This window comes from Halichoerus grypus, chromosome 9, assembly GCF_964656455.1.
Source record: "Halichoerus grypus chromosome 9, mHalGry1.hap1.1, whole genome shotgun sequence".
In the NCBI taxonomy this organism is placed as follows: domain Eukaryota; kingdom Metazoa; phylum Chordata; class Mammalia; order Carnivora; family Phocidae; genus Halichoerus; species Halichoerus grypus.
The window spans coordinates 12,242,314-12,257,331 of NC_135720.1; the positions used below are offsets into that span (position 1 = coordinate 12,242,314).

A 15,018-nucleotide genomic window follows, 5' to 3' on the forward strand; every position below is an offset into this window, starting at 1 on the left:
AATATCCACACGGGGCCACGGGCTCGGGGCTGGCACACACGTCATGACTGGCATTTTTGGGTCATACGTATTAAGCTTATGAAACCTAGGCTTCTTATCAACATTTTTCAGCTTTTTCTCGACTGTTCTTGTGACATGATAATGACACAATTCAGTAGACATCCAAATAATTCTGCTAATACTACCATGCAAAGATGCCTCAACTTCACAGAAGTGTGATGTGGTCATTCATCAACCGAAACATTAAAGTCAGAATTAATTCACAAATGGCAATTTCGGAGTAATTAGTGTTGGGAAGGTAAATGTAGAAAAGCTGAGAACAGCAAGCTTAGAAGCTTCTAAGTGCTTCCCTGGAAATTCCAGATTCTACAGGAAGCCTGCTGGGAGATTTGGGAGGAAAGGGCATTCTGTACACTGCTCCACATGGACTGCATCTGCCCACTCACCAGGGGCAGCTGGCCAGGGCTCTGCACAAGACACAAAATAATTTTGCTAATAATTTCATATGTCTCTTTCCAAATAAGTTTTCCCAGAGGAATTAACAGGTAATAAAACTGGATAATTTGAATTTGGTCATGGTTTCCCATAACATGTTAAAGATGTTAACGACGGGCACCTGGGTGGCTCAGTCATTAAGTGTCTGCCTTTGGCTGAGGTCATGATCCCAGCGTCCTGGGATTGAGCCCCGCATCCGGCTCCCTGCTCAGCGGGAAGCCTGCTTCTCCCTCTCCCACTCCCCCTGCTTGTGTTTCCTCTCTCGCTGTGTCTCTGTCAAATAAATAAAATCTTTAAAAAAAAAAAAAAAAAAAGATGTTAATGACAAAAGTGGGGGGGAGGGATAAAAGGATTTATATGGGGACGCCTGGGTGGCTCAGTCGGTTAAGCAGCTGATTCTTGATTTCAGCTCAGGTCATGATCTCAGAGTCATGAGATCGAGCCGAGCATCGGGCTCTGCACGGAGCATGGAGCCTGCTTGGGATTCTCTCTCCCTACGCCTCTGCCTCTCCCCCAGCTCAAGTGCACATGAATGCTCTCTTTTTCTCAAAAAAAAAAAAAAAAAGGATTCATATGAGAACGGACAATTTATAAATAGATAATCAGAGCTGAGAACTGTAGGATCAGAAATAAATTTATAAGATACAACAAATCATAACTCAATTGACTGAAATGAAAGGAATTAATTTGCTGCACTATTTCAAACGTCATCGTTTTCTCATAAACAAAGATGTTTTTGCCCCTATACTGTGAGTGAAAACCTTTAAAGTAGGCAAGTTGTCATTCAAATCTTCTCCCCTTCCCTTTGTATGTTGTTAATTTTGATGAATTTTATGTATGGGCTTTCAGTATAAGTCATTTTAAAACCATTTTGGAAGCAGGTGGAATATTCGCCTAAACACAGAGGCTTAACACAAGGTGTTCCAAAGTCAACTCCTGGTCTTCCCCCAAAACTGCTCCACCAGCTTCCCCAGCTTCGTTGATGGCAATTCCTTCCTCACAGTCGCTCAAGGCCAAACCTGGGAGTCACCCTTGCCTCTTCTCCTTCCTCGATGCCCGCACTCGATCTCTGGGCAAGCTCTGTTGTGTGTACCTCCCCTGCTACCACGGAGTGCGAGGGCACCATCATGCCCCCCCTGCAAAAGCCTCAAAGCACCCTTGGCCTCCTACAGTCTCTTCTCAATAGTTAGTGATCCTCTGAAAACCCCGGTCAGATCATGTCACTTCTCTGCTCCAAAACATGGGACGTCCCCTCATTTTCCTCAAGACCTCGAACTGGCTTATCAAGTCCTCCCTGATCCTGCCTCACATGTCCTCCTGGGCCTCACCTCCCATTGCTTGCCAGTCCCCTTGCTCTTCCCCAGGCACGCTGGGCTACTTGCTGATCCTTAACCATGCCGCTTACATCCCCACCTCGGGGCACTTGTTCCCTCCGCCGGGCAAGCTTTGCTTCCAGATGTCCGCAAGGCTCCATCCCTCGTGTCCAGCTTATTCCAAAGCCTCGGTCTTACCCACAACTGCTGGTGCCCGAGTTCCAACGGCCACCTGCTCCCGGCTCTACTCCTGGTCCCTCTGCCCCCGATCTTTGTTTTTCCATCACACTTACCACCTGTTAGTACACTATGTAATTTACTTGTTATGTTTGTTGCTTATATGGATTTCCACGCACTGAAATGTCAGGTCCATGTGCTGAGGGAGTTTTAACCTGCTGTGTTCACCGATCTATCTCCAGCACCTCTAAAAACAGCGCCTGATACAGAACAGGCGGCCACTGGATATTTGTTCAATGAGTAAATTAAAGTAAAAAAAGAGAGAGAGAGAGAGAGACCCCCTTAATTTCTCTGCTTGGCCTCAGGCACTCTTCATGAGCAAGGAGTACTCACAGAATACAATCCCAGGGGCTTGAACAGGGGGTAAGAACAGGGCATGTCTCACGTCATAGACAACTTAAGTGTCTGAGTTCAGGATGAAAATTAAAATTAAGCTTCGTAGTTCGTTGGCCAACTTCATGGAAAAAACAATTCTCAAAGTCACATTTCTTTAAAGCACCATGAATTCAGCCTCCTAAACAAAGCCACAATTCCCTTTCTCAGCCACATGTTGTATCTTCTGCACTTGAAACAAACCACATTTTAGATACAATGCAAGCCTTAGCATCTCGCTGAAAAATAAAGTTAATATTGGAAACACAAGACCTTGGAGGATTTTTTTTTTTCTTTTTTAGAGCTTAAGCCCTGTCATTCCCATATCCTTGATTCATTCATTCCTACATTTGAGCAAATCTTTATTGAGTGGCTCCACTTATGGGTCTGGTGACTTATTAGTGATAAAATTCAAGAGACCCTGTGCTGAGGAAGGACAGTTACCCCTCCCAACCTCAGCGCTCTGGTGGAGAGAAGCACAGGGATGCCCTGCCACCACAGCGCCGCCCACCCCTCAACCCCAGCCCTGCTTGGCCCACGAATGTTTACTTCTCAGCGGCTGATCACCAGCTTCAGGGCCTCTCCCCTCCCCCGCAGCTCCCCACCACCTGGCTTCCCCACGAGACCCTTTGTGACCTGGCCCTTGCTCACCAGTCCAGTCTTATCTCCTCCATCTTCCCCATTCGCACCTTACCTTCCAAAAACCCTGATTTACTCACACACATATCCCCTCAGCAAGACCCTGACCCCCACCCTCTGCAACTTCTCTCTGCCCAGAATGCACTCTGCTTTCTTCAGGGTTTAACAAAAGTGAGACTGTCCCTCAGAGGTGGCCCTGGGAACCTGGAACATGCGTTCTCGCTGCCCTTTATGTACTGTAACAGTCCTTCTCAGTGTGGTCTGTCAACTTCTGGGGCCACTGGGACCCTTTCAAGTGACGTACAAGTTCAAAAGTATTTTCAGTAATAATTGTAGATGTTATCTGCCATTTTCTCTCTGAGGACATCTGCAACGGGAGTGCAAGGCAGTCGTGGGTAGATCTGCTCGTGATGTAGCGCACGTCAGAGCAGTGGCACCCACCGTTACTCGTCACCGCTAACTCCATTACTGCACACTTCCATCGAGAACATGCTGGCATCCATTAACAACATCCTCAATGAAGCAGTAAAAATGGCTGACTCCACTAGAACTCAACCCTTGGGAACATGTTTGAGAAGTATCCATACAGCTCTTATGCAATGGTTGTTGCAAGAAAATGCACTTACACCATTGTGTTGCAAGCTGAGCTAGCTTTTTTTTTTAACAAAACAATTTTTACTAAAAAAAAAAAAAAACAAATGACAAAATATTTTCTTTAAAACGAACAAAGTGTGGGGTACCTGGCTGGCTCAATTCGTAAAGCATGCAACTCTTGATCTCAGGGTCATGAGTTCAAGTCCAACACTGGGTATAGAGCCTACTTAAAAATATTTTTAAAAAATGAAAACATAAAATGAACAAAGTGAGCCTGTCACTTCCAAGGAAAAAACGGACAGTATTGTAGATATAATTCCAACTTTGTAGCAAAAATTCAAATCCTGGAAAACGTGTCCACCACTGTGAGCTTGATAGCTTCCCAACACATCAAGGCTTTTCCACAAGAAACTGATGGTGATATTAATGAATGTGATTTTAATGTTGTGTAATGAAACATCCATATTTGAAAGATCTGCATAACCTAGCAACCCAATGTTTCCAAATAACCATTGCACATTACAAAATCACATAACTAAAAGATCCATTCAAAGTGTAAGACAGGCCAATGGACTTTAATCGGAGCAAGCAGGAAGGTCTACCAACCGTGTTTCAGAACCCACATGCAACTCACCTTCAAGGAACTACCACTTGTTGAGTTTTGGTGTAATATTAAAGATGAATATCCACAATTATCTGAAAGATTATTAAAATACTCCTCTCTTTGCCAACTATGAAAGATTATTAAAATACTCCTCTCTTTGCCAACTACATTATCTGTGTGAGGTTGGATTTTCTCCAAATCACTGTCACAAAAACAAGCATTTGCAATAGGCTGAATGCAGATGCGGATATAAAACCCAGCTGTCTTCTACTAAGACACACGTTAAAGAGACTACAAAAATGTAAAACAATGCTATTCTTCTCACTGATTTTTTTGTTTGTTTGGAGAATTAGTTCATTAAAAATATGCTGTGTTAACATGAAATGGATTCGTTGTTACATGAAAATAAATTTTAATAAATACTTTTTAAATTTCTTGGTTCAAATTTCTTTTAAAGATTTTATTTATTTTAGAAAGAGACAGTGTGAGTGGGGGGAGGGGCTGGGGGGAAGGGAGAGGCAGAGAATCTCAAGCGACTCTGTACTGAGCACAGAGCCCAACACAGGGCTCCATCTCACGACCCTGAGATCATGACCTGAGCCGAAACCAAGAGTTGGACACCCAACCAACTGAGCCACCCAGGTGCCTCTCAGGTTAAATTTCTAATATAGTAAACACTGATAGATATAATCCACATAACAAAAGCCCTTTGGGGTCCCTGATAATTTTTCATAGTAAAGGACCTGGATACCGACAAGTTTAGGAACTATAGGACTAGCGCTGTTATGATGGCAGATAATGATTGTTGGCTGTTCATGCATTTGCCCCAACTCCACTGTAGCGGCCTGAAGGTGGAGCTATGGCTCTTTATTTTTGTACCCCAGCCATCAAACACAGTGCTTGACACATAAATACAAATTTATTATATTTCTGGAGGTCAGAAGACTGAAATGGGTCTGCCTGGGCCATATTCCACCTGGAGGCTCTAAGGGAGAATCTGTTCCCATGTCTCTGCAACTTCTAGAAGCTGCACGCATTATTTCGCTCACAGACCCATATCACTCCAATCTGCTTATGTCACTACATCTCCGATTCTGACTCTCCAGCCTCTGTTTTACAGCCCACCCAGATAATCCAGGATAATCTCTCCATCTCAAGATCCTTAATCCAATCACATCGTTGAAGCTCCTTTTGTCATGTAAATTGTTTTTGCCATATTCACAGGTTCCGGGGATTAGGATGTGGACATTCTTGGCAGGGATTTATCTGCCTACCATAGCCATGGATGAAGATATTTCAATAAAACAGAGCAGAAAAATGCCCCACAATTTTCCCCAACATTTAAGAGTCTCCAGACCGGAATGAGAAAGAAGCTAAGAACAATGATTACCTCTGGGTGAGAAAGTGGGTGGCTAAGTACAGAGTGGGAGAAATTCATCTATTTTATTCAGTTAAATGCTTATATGGTCTTTGCTATGTGCCACTATCTAGTTCTTTCCAAGTATTAGCTCATTAATCCCATAAAAACCCTCGACTAGTTTACAGGTGCAAACACTAAGCACAGGTTAAGTGGCATGCCCAACCAAGGTCCCACAGCTGGTCACAGACCTGGAGCAAGACTGCCCCCAAGTTGCATGCATAGTAGCCTCACTCTTAACCACTTCCCCACACAGCTCTGACTGTTGAACCCTTCGCACTGCTGGGATTACCGACCCAAACAGTGAAAGACACGGTCACAACACAGCTGTCTCTAGAAGTGAAAGCTCCAGAGGAGATAGCCCCACATGGTCCTTCCTGATGGTCTCAATTCCTTCACAGGAAGGAGAAAGTCAGCAGTGTAATTCACTTCCAAGCCCATTACAAAGAACCAACATGGAAACGCAGACAAGCATCATTCAGCAATCAGTACTCATGATAGACACAGGAACAGTCAGAGCTTTTTTTCTTTTCTATAACAGCCTATAGAGCCTCCTCTTTCCAACCACACCTAACAGTTCCAGGCTCACTCGGCCTGCATGGGAGATGAGATTTGACCCAGTCCTCCCAAAATCTCAAAGGGCTAGTAAAAGGGACATCGCCCATAGAAATTTCATACAGTGTTTCTCAGAGAAATTCTGTAGATTTTTACCTGAAAGATGAATTTCCATTTACGATTAGGAGAGATAATATAAGACTGGTTTTTAACTCAAAATGCGGGCAAACTTTATTTACCAGCTCTCCCCTCAGTTCCAACAATGCCTCATCCTCCTTGCTATGGGGCACCCCGTACCACAAGTCAGCAGGGCACCCCCCCAATGACCACTGTGAGGACCACACCATTCCTGGCCATGGCTTCACATGCTGAGGAGCACTTTAGTTTTATAGGATACCTATGGTAATTCATTTATTCATTCTTTCCCAAGAAAAAAACATTTATTTGAGTATTTTTTTTGCAAGGTCTTCTGGTCATTAAAAACAATGACCAATGACCTGGGTAGCTCATTCGGTTAAGCATCTGCCTTTGGCTCAGGTCATGATCCTGGGGTCCTGGGATTGAACCCCACATCGGGATCCCTGCTTGACAGGGAGTCTGCTTCTCCCTCTCCCTCTGCCCCTCCCCTGAGCTCGTGGGTAAGCTCGCTCTCTGTCTCTCTCTCTCTCAAATAAATAAATAAAAATCTTTTAAAAAAAGAAAATAAGTGACCAGACAAATCCTCTGCCTTTTGCTCAAGGCAGGAGAAAGTAATGCAGTACTCGCCAGTTTTTCTGGTTTTAGTTGTTTGTTTTTTTCAGATACAGGCCAGGACATGTTACAAATTCCTGCAATTTAAGGGTTTTCTACAATCTGGCCCCAACAGGCTTTCCAATTTTATTTCCCATTCACACACTAGGCAGGTGAGATCTAAGTGCTGTATGTGAAACGTCCTCCAGACCTCACACTACACACCCCCCCACAGGAAACTGTCCAGCTGCGGTGCTCAAGGCAAACGCTAACCTTTCCCCCATTTCTCATGCCTCTTTTGGACCCTTTGCTCAAAATAAACAGAAAAATCAGTGGGATTTCTACCCTATGAGCTGGACGACTTCTCTATTGAAAAGATTTTTTTAATAGTGAATTATTATCTACAAGCGTTTTACTTTTCCACTCAAAGATAAGCTTGAGGATAGAAAACAATGTCTAATTCAGCTTTACGTATCTGCAACATTTAGCAGAACGTTATTGCTTACTTGTTAAATAAACAAGTGACTAAATGAAGGGCGAGGAATGAGAAAAGGGGACCAAACGCCCCAACAACACTAAGCTTGGCAAGAGAGTTCGTACCCAAGGTCTGTAACTCCCTGCTCTGCTCACAGAAAACCACCCGCTCATGTCCACCAATGAAACTGACAAGGACCTTCAGCACCATTATCGGCAACACAGATTCTGAGACCAACGTTCTGTGCCCTGGCAAAAGCCGTCTATTTCTCACTCTTATTTTAATTTTTTTAAAAATTTTTCTAAAAGATTGTATTTATTTATTAGACAGAGAGAGTGCACAAGCAGGGGGAGTGGCAGAAGGAGAGGGAGAAGCAGGCTCCCCGCTGAGCAGGGCACGATGAGGGATGATCCCAGGACCCTGGGATCATGACCTGAGCTGAAGGCAGACACTTAACTGACTGAGCCACCCAGGCGCCCCTTCTTTTAAATTTTTTAATGCACCAACCATCTTTAGGAACCCCTCTGTTTTTACCCCTGGGGATCTGGGGCATCAGCCAGCTCCCTGCAGTAACAGCAGTTACACATACAAACAGCATTCCCTGAGCTCAGTGCTGTTCGTCATCCTACACCAGGCTACGGAAGCCAAAATGCCCTCACCCTCATCAACAGGAAATCAGCGGTGTGCCACATCAGAGCCGGCTCTGTAACTGCACCCCCCGCCCCCCGCCCCCCGCCCCTGGTGAGAAGCTGTGTGAGGGACACACACAGTCCCAGGAGCAATTCCTTCCAAACAACAAATCTGCATCTAAGTGGCTTCTGGTAGCTTGAAGATCTACACTCCTCATACATCAATTCAGAACGAGAGTGATTCAGCGCCGGGCATGGAATTAAAAAAAGAACCTCAGGCTGCAATTACCTTCATCGTCGGGTCAGCACTGCTGGGCGGACGCGGTCTGAGTGGGAGCAGGAACCCAGGTCCTCTCTCTTCTGTCCCCTGTGAGTCCCCGACACTCACAGCACAGTGTTAATTGCCGTTTACAGACAGAGACTACATTAAGGCCACAATGGGCTCCCTGATGAAAGACTTGGTTCAGAAACTCTAGGCCCCATAGGACTCTCTCTAAAAAGCTGCTGGAATTTCTGAAAGATGGCATACCCGAGAAAAGGGGTTTTCAATATAAACTTCAAAAAACAGCATCCACAAGAATCCGGGATGATCAGGGGCTGGCCCGCCCAAGCCCTTCCGTGGCGGCCCTGTTGGCTCAAACCTGTTGGCTTGAAACTAACACCAGCCTCGCTGGGGGATTCCAGCCACAACATTAATCTGTCTACAGTCAGTCCTTACAGATGAGATCTCCACTCCAGTCAAAGACAGCCTATACACGTTTCCTCTCTTTCTACTGCGGATAACCCGAGCAGAAAGAGGCAAGAATCAAATGGTCATTCACGTCCAAGGAAACCAAGGAACTAACACATCAGTTCTAGATGCGCTCCTGTCTGCTCCACTCTTCACAGAGGATCACAGGAAGGTCACAGGAAGCCCGTGACTACGGTTAGTTCTTGGCTCCCCGTGGACTCAATTTGCTGAATGGGTCTGCATCTCCTGAGGGCGGGCTACTGCACAAATGAGCTGAGCTCACAGGTCAGCTGGCTGCATTCTGAGCCACTCAGGACAGTGGTGGTGGTCTGGGGCATATAATCCCCCCACCGAGAGTAACAACACGCAAACACAACAGCTATCACCTGCTGAGAACTTCACACAGATGATCTCATTTAACCCTCAAACCCTTGGCACACAAGGGTTCAAGAAAGGGTAGGACCTACCTCTCAGGGTCAGCCCCACCTCCCTTTAGACTAATGCCCCCTTCCCCTCCCCCCCCCACCTTGGGGGCCACATGAGGGAGCCGGGTTAACAATGGAACTTGCACTACCCCAGACCTCCTGCAGGGGGCTCTGTGACGGCCGGACCCAGGAATATGCATTTTCCCAAGGTCAGCCGGCGAGTTTTCAGCATCAGGAAGTTTGAGAACCATTTTCCTAACCAGGGTACTTATCAATGAGTCTCAAATGCCAGTAGGATGCTTCTTATCTAGAAAAGCAAAGACGCGGAATAGCAAGCCACAGTCCTTGCCCAGGCTCCTCAGGACCTGCTACTCTTGCCGGCACTTTTTTCAGTCAGATATGTAAATAAGGAGGGTGTTTTGTTCTGCTCTAACCTGATCAAGAGACTAAAGCTAACAAATATAAATTTCTGGATACCTGACCAAAACCAAAAGAAGACCAAAAAGCCCTAAACCCAATGTAGCTTATTCCTAGGGCCTCACATGTTTTAAGCACCCAGTATGGAATCAGTAAACCTTCATCATGGACAGTCAAGATATGCCCAAAACAACCCTGCAGTTTCTTCCTTTACCTTCTTATATTCTTATGTTTCTATTTAAACAAAACAAAACAAAAAAAGGTCTTCCCTTCCAGAGCACCAGCTGTTTGTTTTTTATTAACAGAGGACTGGCTTCTCTGGAAAACAAAATGGGAAAATCTTCCTTCGTTTCAAGTACTGGGCTGGGCATGCCTCTGGTAATGTCGAGGGAACACAAAATTGAGGGGAAGGCAGACTCTCACTTCTGAGTATAACTCAAAGTTGACTGAAAAATTGTTTATCAAAGTCATTTAAGTTCTTTCCTTTGTGTAATTTTTAACCTTAGCAAGAAAATGGGACTACCATTTTCTGGTTCACTGCCAAAGTAAAGCAAGGTAATTTTTCATAAAACATCAAGCTGCACAGGAGAGGGAAGACGAGAATCCCGTTTTTGAAATTCCTGACACGTAAGGAGCTGGGCCAGACACATATAGACGTGGACTTCCTTAGAGTGACCTATTCGGGTGAGGGGTGAAACCGTATCTTTCAGGTGAGAAATCAAGGCTCCGTGTCTCCATATGGGCTCCCCCATAAGCAGAGTCCAAGCCGAGGACGTGGGTTTACAAGTTTATTTGGAAGGTGATCCCAAGAGGCCCAAGGGAAGGCACAGGGAAGGTGAGACCGAGAGGGGAGAAAGCCCATAAAAGGTGTGAAAACGAGGTTGCTATGTGCACGTGGGGCTCAGTTTTACCGGGACCCCCTGCTGAATCGTGGTAAGCACCGCAGAACTGTCCCCGTGGGGGGCAGGAAGCTCGGGGTCCCCCACCAGCACCCATGCTTCCCCGGCTGAGGGCTGCCCCGAGGCCGCACCCGTGCAAGCACAGCCAGGACTCGAATCCAGGTGGGACTCACAGGCCTGCGTGCCCGTCACCTCACCTCACGTGCCACCTCACCTCTCCTTTCACCCACGCAGGCTCCCGAGCACAATCTCGATACTATGCACAAATGAGGGACTCACGCTTTTTCTTCTATCTTCCAATTTCCGCCCCCCACCCCTTCTTTTCTTTTCCCCCAACCTTAAAAACACAGAGTCGTCCTTCTGAGACGTTCACTCATAGGGGTCTTCTTCCTGCACAAGCTTTCGCTTCAAAAAGAAAACAAATTCTGTATTTGCAAAGTGTGTGGGGAAGCCGCCCATCACGGCTGTTTTGTTTTCAAGGCAGGCACATTACTGTGGAACAGTGAGGGACACAGAGAACAGAACTGCAGGCAGAAGGGTGGTGGGGCGCTCCCGGGGACAGCGATTCAGCGCCCCCCACCAGACACACAGCCTCGCCAGGAAACGAGGGGGGCCGGGGGGGGGGGCGGTGTACGGCTCTCCTGTCTGTCCTGGCTGCAGCAGAGCACTGGGCAGGGCAGGACGAGTGGAGGGATGCGCTGTAACCCTGTGGGGACCTGCAGGACGCCCAGCTATGGAAAAGCCCTGCGGGTCCGACTAGCCAAGCCATCTCTATACACAGACATCAGTAGCGCTCAGATAAGTTATACAAGCTTTCCACCATCAGAATGGCTCCCTGGGGTAATATAATGGCTATTTTTTTTTTTTTTAAAGATTTAATTTACTTATTTGAGAGAGACAGACAGACACAGCATGAACGGGGGTGGGGGGGGCAGAGGCAGAAGCAGGCTCCTCGCTGAGCAAGGAGCCCGATGTGGGGCTCGATCCCAGGACCCTGAGATCATGACCTGAGCCGAAGGCAGATGCTTAACAGACTGAGCCACCCAGGAGCCCCATATAATGGCTATCGGACCCAGGACCTCTTGAATTGTTTCCACGCAAAACAAACAAAAAGGGGTAAATAGGCTTAGCTGACCTGCTTGATCCTTAACTATTAAAAAAAAAGGTAAATTTGCCATTTTTGCTGCTTTCTATAGAAATTCATTCCTGCAGTACCAAAAGTGTTATAGACTCTGCAGTAATTTCTTATTATGATAAAATACACAGAGATATAAAGGGCAGTGAATGTATCCCTCAAGAATAATGAATCCAGGAATGGACACATGCATGTATTATTTGGAATGCTCAGGCCCGTACCAGAGCCCAGGGTCACTGAGTGATGGCCCTAATATAACCAAGTAATTAATTAGTTCCACCATGATTTTTGCTTTATGATATCCACTTTCATATGCCAATAGTCAATTTAATGGCATTTTAAATTGGAGTGAAGCCCCAAGAGAAAAAAGCACTATATACCTTATTGAATCACAAATCTTACATCTGATTTTTTAATCCCAAAAATGACCTAATAAACTTGCTTTATAATTAAATCTATCTGAACAACTCCTCTTTTTGTGTTTTTCATTCATTTCTAGTAATCATGCAGAGATTTCAATTGGAAATCCATTATCACTGCAATTAAGTATAAATGTTCCTTTGTGTGGGGGAACCTGGGTGGCTCAGTCCATTGAGCATCCGACTCTTGGTTTCAACTCAGGTCGTGATCTCAGGGTCGTGAGACTGAGCCCCACATCAGGCATGGTGCTCAGTGCAGAAGCCTGCTTGAGATTCTCTCTCCTCTCCCCCTGCCCCACCCCCTAAATAAATAAACAAATAAAATCTAAAAAAAATTCCTTTGTGTGCACTTAACATAAACACCCTATGCTCTCTGTCTCATGTCAGGGCTTGACCAGCTTCCTCCAGGAATACAGAGAGAAACTACAGGTTTTCAGTAATAGCTGGAGCCTCTGATTTACTTGCCTGCAACACATGAATTATGCATGAATTAATAAAGTCAGAAATCCAGACCTTCAGATTATTTCCTCATGTGGAAATTTTACCTTTAGAAAAATAAGCTGGCATACAACTTTTCATTTTTAAGCCTTGCCAAAATTTTAAAATTTATGACCTACGTGAAAAGTTCGCAGTTTATTGAGAAAGCAGTCACTTAACGAAAGAGGTAAAGAATTATGAGACTGAGTTACTACCTACGGGGCTGAGGCACCTACAAAAGAGGTAAAGAATGAAACTGTATCAACGTTTCTAAGAACCCAAAAGATTGCTACAAAATGGTTTTTTGCCTTAGATTCAACTGAATAGAAAATCAAACTCTGTATTTATGTTGGCTTTCATCTACCTTCAATCACAAAGCAATTACAATACAAAATTATCCTGGGTGATTTTTTTTTTTTAAAGATTCTGCTATTTTAAAGGATATTCTTTTGTACAGAAATTTATTTTCTATTTTCATGAAAGTGTTATAATTTCCACAGTGCATGAAATTTTGATTAAATCTACTGGGTTGACATCTGTGTTCTTCTGCTAATAAATGAGAAAACATTCTTTGAACAGCCTAAATAATCTAAGTTTGCAAGCAAAATATACAGCCTAAAATTATCAGCTGTTGATACCAGCAACGAAGAAGGAAGAAAGAACACAGCCTTACCATTGGTTGTATTCTTTTTAAAGTTATCCAGGAACTCCTCCAGAAGCTGGGACTGGTTCGGAGGGGGCAGCAGACTCTTCTGGTCCCTTGAGAACAGGTCACTGTCTGACCAGGACGAACACAAGGTACCTTTTGTGTCTGGTGGCCGGGCAATCAGAGTGAGCCCAACGCTCTGCTCAGAAAACAAGGCTTCCATCTGCTTCAGGTCAAGATCAGACACAGCTTCCCCATTTAAGGTCACGATTTCGTTGCCCTTTCTCAACCCTGAGAACAAGGAAAAGGAAACAAAAGGGAGAGAAGAGAGATTACTGAGAGAAGTATTTTAACATGAAGGTAAAGGACAGCCACAAATTCAAAGCATGTATTCTCAGGGACCATCCTGCTGCTGTCTTCAAAGCAAAGCCCAAAACGCACAGTATCCGGATGCTGCTGATAACGCATTTCAGCTCTCTCAAAACTGGGATTAAAAGGAACAGTTTGGGGTTTTGGTTTTTGGGTTTTTTTTTTTTTTTTAAGTAAGCTTTTTGCCCAACGTGGGGCTTAAACTCACGACCTGGAGATCAAGAGTAGTGTGCTCAACGGACTGAGCCAGCCAGGTGCCCCCAGAAGGAACAGGTTGAAAAAAGAAAACCAAGAGCGCGTGGATGGCTCAGTTGGTTGAGTGTCCGACTCTTGATTTTGGCTCAGGTCATGATCTCAGTCAGGGTCTTGAGCCGGAGCCCCTCGTCGCCCTGGGGGACTCTGCTGCAGATTCTTTCCCTCTGCCCCTCCCCTGATCCTGCACGCTCCCTCTAAAGTAAACAAATCTTAAAAAAAAAAAAAAAAAAAGGGAAAACCATCTGACCATCATTCAAATTCATTATTCCTCTATTTACCTGATGTTAAATGCCGTGGGAAATAACATTTGTCTGTGTCTATTTGGCTACCTTCTCCGTCTGTCTGTACACATGCACTGTGCATCTCTGTGTGTGTACATACTCTCTTTCAAAACAAACCCCCCCAAATACTCTCTCCATATATATATATATATATATATGTACACATATATAGGCATATGCATTTTCAATTAAACTATTACGTTTGCCTTTTTTTTTTTTAGTTCTAGGAGAAGCCATTTTCTGACAAAACTGTTAACAAGAACATTTCACTAGGCAGACTGCATTCCATCGTTTTGAATTAAGAGAGAACGGAGACACTCTGTGCCACACGGACCTTCTCCATATGCCAAGCCGTCAGGGAGAACATCACTTATAAATATTCGGCTGAGATGCTGACGCTCGTCCACCTGAACTATCACTGCGAACCCTACGAGTGACAATAAAAGAAAAAAACAAGTCTAAATTCAGCACACTAATTAATTTCTCCAACTCAATCAGCAGTATTCCCTTGAACATCTTTTCTCACAAGCACGCAGTGTCGAGGAAGTCAAGTTACGGGTATTGAGAAAGCGCAGCTATCTGGCAGGGGCAGAAAAACAGGAACGTGTCAGATGTGAAGGCTCAATATGAGTGCACGACCTTGTCCAAAAGCGGAGACGCTACACCCACGTTTAGAGCAGCATTACTGACAACAGCCAAAGGTGGAAGAAATCTGGTCTTTTTTTTTTTTTTTAAGATTTATTTATTTGACACAGCAAGAGAGGGAACACAAGCAGGGGGAGTGGGAGAGGGAGAAGCAGGTTTCCCGCCGAGCAGGGAGCCCGATGCGGGGCTCGATCCCAGGACCCTGGACCGTGACCTGAGCCGAAGGCAGACCCTTAACCGACGGAGCCCCCCAGGAGCCCC

The 15,018-nt window shown here is 45.1% G+C and overlaps 1 protein-coding gene across 6 annotated transcripts in view; it reads right to left on the reverse strand.

Annotated features, from left to right (window-relative positions):
* The window catches only part of TIAM2 (TIAM Rac1 associated GEF 2), a 228,988-nt gene that overhangs the window by 53,379 nt on the left and 160,591 nt on the right, over nt 1-15,018 (reverse strand). For 5 of the 6 annotated variants that reach the window (XM_036112076.2, XM_078054538.1, XM_078054539.1 and 2 more), the window contains 2 exons: nt 14,447-14,539; nt 13,235-13,498 (listed from right to left, as the gene is read on the reverse strand). In XM_036112076.2, coding sequence (XP_035967969.1) covers nt 13,235-13,498; nt 14,447-14,539 — 357 coding nt within the window. The remainder of the gene's footprint in view (nt 1-13,234; nt 13,499-14,446; nt 14,540-15,018) is intronic. The other variant, XM_078054540.1, reaches the window with a different exon arrangement.